Raw genomic sequence first — 5,542 nt, forward strand, 5'->3', positions numbered from 1 at the left:
GTGTGTGTGTTAGTTGTAGTTGTGTAGTTAGTGTGTGTTGTGTGTGTGTGTGTGTGTGTGTGTAGTGTGTGTGTAGTGTGTGTGTGTAGTGTGTGTGTGTGTGTGTGTGTGTGTGTGTGTGTGTGTGTGTGTGTGTGTGTGTGTGTGTGTGTGTGTGTGTGTGTGTGTGTGTGTGTGTGTGTGTGTGTGTGTGTGTGTGTGGATGAAAGCATTCGAAATAATCAATTTTACTAAAGATAAATATCTTCTCATAATCAAGTTTTAAATAAAAAGGAAGAAAGTTGCTCAGTTTTTTTAAGAAATTTTGAAGACATGATATTTCCATTTTTATGAAATAAGGGTAACCACTTTGATTTTATTCGCACGATCGTTTGTCATTCTTTCGAGAATCACAGACGTTCTCGAGGAATCTCTACGCGCACGTTCGAAACGGCAGCAATGTGTTTGTTGTTTCAAAAAATTTCGTAATTATGAAAGCAAACCACCGCATGGGAAAGTTGCCGTCTAAAAATAATCATCTTTTACGAGAACGAGGACCGATCGATATTATGCAAAACCGTTCGAAAACTGATATATCGGTATATATCATATTAATTTGATTATCATGGCAGAAATGTAGACTATGTACTACAAACCACTGCTTATTGTCATCGTGGCGTCTGCTTTCCGAGCCTCTCAAATGATGAGCTGTGTCCTTCTTGTGACGCACAATTTTTAATGCTGTAGAGATAAACAAACAAATATTGCAGATGACAGTGACACTCATGGGTCCATAAAAATATAACGCCCTCGCCTCGTCCGCTGAAAATTAATTTTTCGCATTAACATCGTATTTTGTAAGTATTAATTTAGACAATTTTCAGATTTGAATATAGTTCTAATGAATTAAACTTGAGCACGGTTCTAATGAAACTCGTTATCGTACTATCAGTAAACATTCACTTACTATTGAACCAGCATTTTGTGACACCAATTTCCGGTCGAATCAATTCCTTTGGCACGCTGGGAACGAAATCCATGATGGCACAAAAGATACTAAGAAGGGAAGCGCTTCCCCACGCGTAAATCGAATATATAATGAATTTTTTTCTTTCTCGTTGTTTTACGCTTCCTTGTAACGAACGGAATCCTCTGTAAAATATGATTTACATATTATCACATTGAGCCAGCCACAAGTAGAACAAGTTGCTATGTAAATGGCCAAATGCACATTAAAATAACTATCGCCTTAAGTTTCCCGTCGCATAATTTCCCGTAAATATGTTCAATGCGTAAATATTGTTCAGTTACTTTATAAGCTTATAAGTGACTATGATTATGTATTGATAATTAAAAATTTTTTATTTCAAATTTAATTTTTTATATTTATTTATTTAAGAAAGGTAAAAAAAGATCATTTATAAATTCAAAAAGCTATATAAAAAGCTATATGAAATATTGTCCCCTAACTTTCGAAGATGTCTTTCAACACTACTAATCTCAATTCAATAGGTGGTTCTTTGGACAATTAAATTTAAATGTTATAGGCTGTGTTCGCTTTGGCGCTTGTGAGCATCAATTGTCTTTGTTTAATATATTTAATAAACAATAAATAATATTTAATAAACAATAAATATGAAACGAAGCGTTGTAAACGCCAAAGTGAACACAGTCATATAATATAGAAAACGCAATCTTTTTAAATGCAAATTTTTATATAAAATGATCTAGTTGCATAAGTTAATGATCTTTTCTTTTCAGTTGTAGCAATATAATGAGCTTGATTTAAATATGAAGAAATGAAACACATAGAGAAGTGGAATAGATATTAACATGAAAGAATTAAAATTAAAAGCTGATTATTAAAATGTCACAAACACATATAAAATCCTACTGAGCCGAAGGATGATTCATATTTCTGCGAGGACATACAGCGCGACGGCAATAATGTTGCGTATGATGCGTATACGCAATAAAGAAGGAAATTAATCCAGTTCCAAGTACGATCCACTGCACACGCGCTTGACGCCCCTGTAATTGATTACAAGAGAACAGGCAATGTGCGTACACATCAGTTGTCACACCCCCAAACGGGCTTGGCGACAACAGGTCAGTTTATCTCCGCACAACAATAGTAAATAGCGACACGACAATATCGCGTCATGAAATTTCATTGACACGCAAGAGATAATAAATTGCTTTATAGCATTCCACACGAACGTATATAACGATATAGTATAAAAAAAGGTAAAAGTATATCGTATGTCATAGATGTGACTAAAATGTATGACTCATATAATGTTAAATTGATTGATTATTATTAATTGATTGCCCAGCAAAAACGAGAATGAATTAAAATGGATTGAAATTTTTTTCTATTTGAACATATTTTAAATAGCGAATACTTTTTTGAATTTAATTAGATTCAATTGGATTCAATTAGATTCAATTGGATGCAATTGGATTGAAAATTCCTATTCAAAATTTTGGATTGAACAGTATTCACAATGTGTGTATTGTGCACAGAAAAAGCTAAGATTATTTTTAGATTGAAAGGCATAGAGATATGCTCCATGCAATTCCTATAAATGAATAAAAATACATTCAGGATTGAAAAGTATTCATTTTAACATTCGTGAATCAATATTTCTGAAAATCTGAATTTCCATTTCAATTCATTCTCGTTTGCTGGATGTTAAATTGATCACGATACAAACGATTTATATGTTGATATCGTTTCTTAATCTTTAGAAAATGCGTTGAAATACTTCGTTAATAAATTGAATTAGAATGCATTAACAAGTTTTCATTGTTAAATGGATATATTCGACGTTCGTATTCACGCAACTTGTGAATGTCAGTGTTTGAGGATATGCTCTACCGACATTTTCCGTTCACAAATATTGCCTGTTCGAATAGCTTCTTGGACCGACGTTCAAACGAAGGAGATCAAAATTAACTCGGCTGTGTTTGCGCCACATACGCACGTCGTCACGTACCGGATATTAATTCGTATCCTGTCGCTATCAATTTCCCCTAGTGTTTGTCAATTATCAAATTTCTTTACCACAACCGGATCGCGTCGAGTGGCGCTTGTGAAAATATTTGGCGAATCAATTAATTTATTTTGACCTAGAACTCGATCTGGAAAAGTTTTATCCTTGCTAAACCGTAATTAATGTTTCAATTATAATTATAAATAAATATATATATCAAATTACATTGTACAAATTATAATTGAAAATATATATCAAATATAAATCGATTATATGTATATAAAAATGGGATGGTTTTACGAATAATTACGAATCTTCGAGATTCAAGTCTAAATGTCTTCGTTCCATTTCGTTCCAGAAATATATTACAAGATTGTCTTTAATAAATGTTTGATGGCAGATGAAATGAATACGGCTCGATAATATTTTAATAGCTTACCCGAATGTCCACCAAATATCGAAGCACATCACATTTAGCCAGAAGAAGCTTGCCAAAAACGAGAAGTGGATGATGAAAGCTGAAACAGTCGAATAAACAGCTATTACTCATGCATTAAAATACCGATTATGGATCTAGTCTTGAAATAACAGGTTTATTTCATTATAAATTTATAAAATATTATTGACAGTTAAAAATCATAAAAACCTTGAAAATAATATATGTTATTAAATAAAAACTATTTCAATTTCAATTTAAATATTACGTCAAAATCACGACACAAAAATTTGCTAATTTTCATGAAAGGAAAAAAGATAGTTATTCAATGAACTTTCAAATGAACTTTCTGCATCCAGATTTAAATTTTACTCAATATTCATTTCATTGTTTTAATAACTTTATTCCATATTATTATTATATATAATATATAATTATTAGATAAAATATTATATATTATATATAATATTTTATTAATTATTATATATAATAATATTATATATAATTATTAGAGAGGGAGAGAACAATTGACATGCGAATATATACGGTAAAATACAAAAGTAGATGTATATGCTGTATTTATTGTATTATTATATGCTATACCAAATGCGATGCAGGCGGAATTCGATATTACGGCCTGATGAATTAGTTGAATTATTACGAGAGATGTGTACGCGACGAACAACGAGCCGACGTATCCGCGCAGCGTGTAGCCATGCATGTTCCAAAGTTCCGGCAGTATGGAATACACCACGAATGTTGCCAATAAAAACGGCAAAGATATTATCAGACCCACGACAGGTATTCTTTTATTTTCTTCCAAGACGTCTTCAGCCTCACGGTCGAAGCAAATAGTTACATCAAATTTTTTATCATTTTGCCAGACCGCAAGGCAGTATGATGTAACGATAAATTCGTTGATATTTGGTTGATATAAAGAGCCATTGCTAAGAAATAAATAATCGTCACTTTGTCTAATTTCAGGTTCAAGCACATAACGTTGATACTGGCACGGATCATGAATAGTCAGAGGAAAAATTTGATCCAACTTTTTACCAATTGGTATCCTTTTCGAATCGTTTATCACATACTCGTATACATCGGGAAAGGGATAATTAGATTGCCCAACAACGCACTCTTCTTTAATAGTATCATTAATTTGTGTTATTTTTAGACGTTTGCCGAAAGGACAACAAAGCGGAATGCATGTAATGTTCTCGCACATCTGGTAAGGAATAATATTTTTCTCATCTTGATAGAACTTTTCAGAAAGCTCGTATAACGTTAAATTGCTTGTGTCTTCAACTTGCGTCAAATTTCCATTGTATAATGTAAAGTTGTTCTCATCATCGGCCTTTGTAGAATTCGCGCCAAGTTCCATTAATATTTGATTGCCGCTCTCGTGATTCTTCACGGATCGCTGTGCGTGAAACGCATACTGCACCGAATCATTATCTTCATGGTTGTCATTTGTGGAGTTAGCGCGAAACTCATACTGCTCGTCATTTTTGGTGAAATTTTTATGTAGATTATATCGTATCAACTTTACATCGTCGTTTGTCGTCGTGAAATTTCTCCAAGACTCGGAAGAGGAGGCGACAAATAAAAGCGTGTAACACCAAAGCGCAAAATTTTGTCGACGCATCGTCGACACGTTGAATTTACTGAACCGTCTTGGTTTTCTCTTCGAACAACTTCGTAGTCAGATATCGAACAACCGCAACGATATCGCAAACTGCGGAAACGAAGATACACGTGATATCGTCAGTCTGTGTAGATTTAGCCGCGACTGCGACGCTTTTGTCCGAAGGACGAACGAGTATCGCAGCAAATGTACAAGTGCATACCATAAGAAAACGATAAAAAAAAGGCACCTCGTTAAAACAGGTCCTGTTTCGGCTAAAGATGATAGAACAAGGAAAGACTTCTTAAAAGTGAGTCTTATAGTTTGTTTTTCGGAGAATATGGAGAATGTGTGGCATGACGTTGCATTTGTTTATTTGTTTTTAAGAGCTTTTAGCATTTTCTCAGGTTTAAGACGAGCTTCCGGTTCGCCTCGCGACAACCGAGATAAATTATTACAATTGATCTAAGAAAACTTTATTTTACACTTTATTTTTCAATGCGTAGT

The 5,542-nt window shown here is 33.5% G+C and overlaps 1 protein-coding gene across 1 annotated transcript in view; it reads right to left on the reverse strand.

Annotated features, from left to right (window-relative positions):
- The window catches only part of LOC105623890 (G-protein coupled receptor Mth2-like), a 5,688-nt gene extending 632 nt beyond the window's left edge, over positions 1 to 5,056 (reverse strand). The window contains exons 1-4 of the mRNA XM_012205263.1: positions 4,015 to 5,056; positions 3,415 to 3,493; positions 947 to 1,131; positions 636 to 801 (exon numbers count right to left, since the gene is read on the reverse strand). Of these exons, the coding sequence (XP_012060653.1) occupies positions 636 to 801; positions 947 to 1,131; positions 3,415 to 3,493; positions 4,015 to 5,056 (1,472 nt within the window). The remainder of the gene's footprint in view (positions 1 to 635; positions 802 to 946; positions 1,132 to 3,414; positions 3,494 to 4,014) is intronic.
- Between the last annotated feature and the right edge of the window lie 486 nt (positions 5,057 to 5,542).

Source organism: Atta cephalotes, assembly GCF_000143395.1.
Source record: "Atta cephalotes unplaced genomic scaffold scaffold00067, whole genome shotgun sequence".
Taxonomy (NCBI): Eukaryota; Metazoa; Arthropoda; class Insecta; order Hymenoptera; family Formicidae; genus Atta; species Atta cephalotes.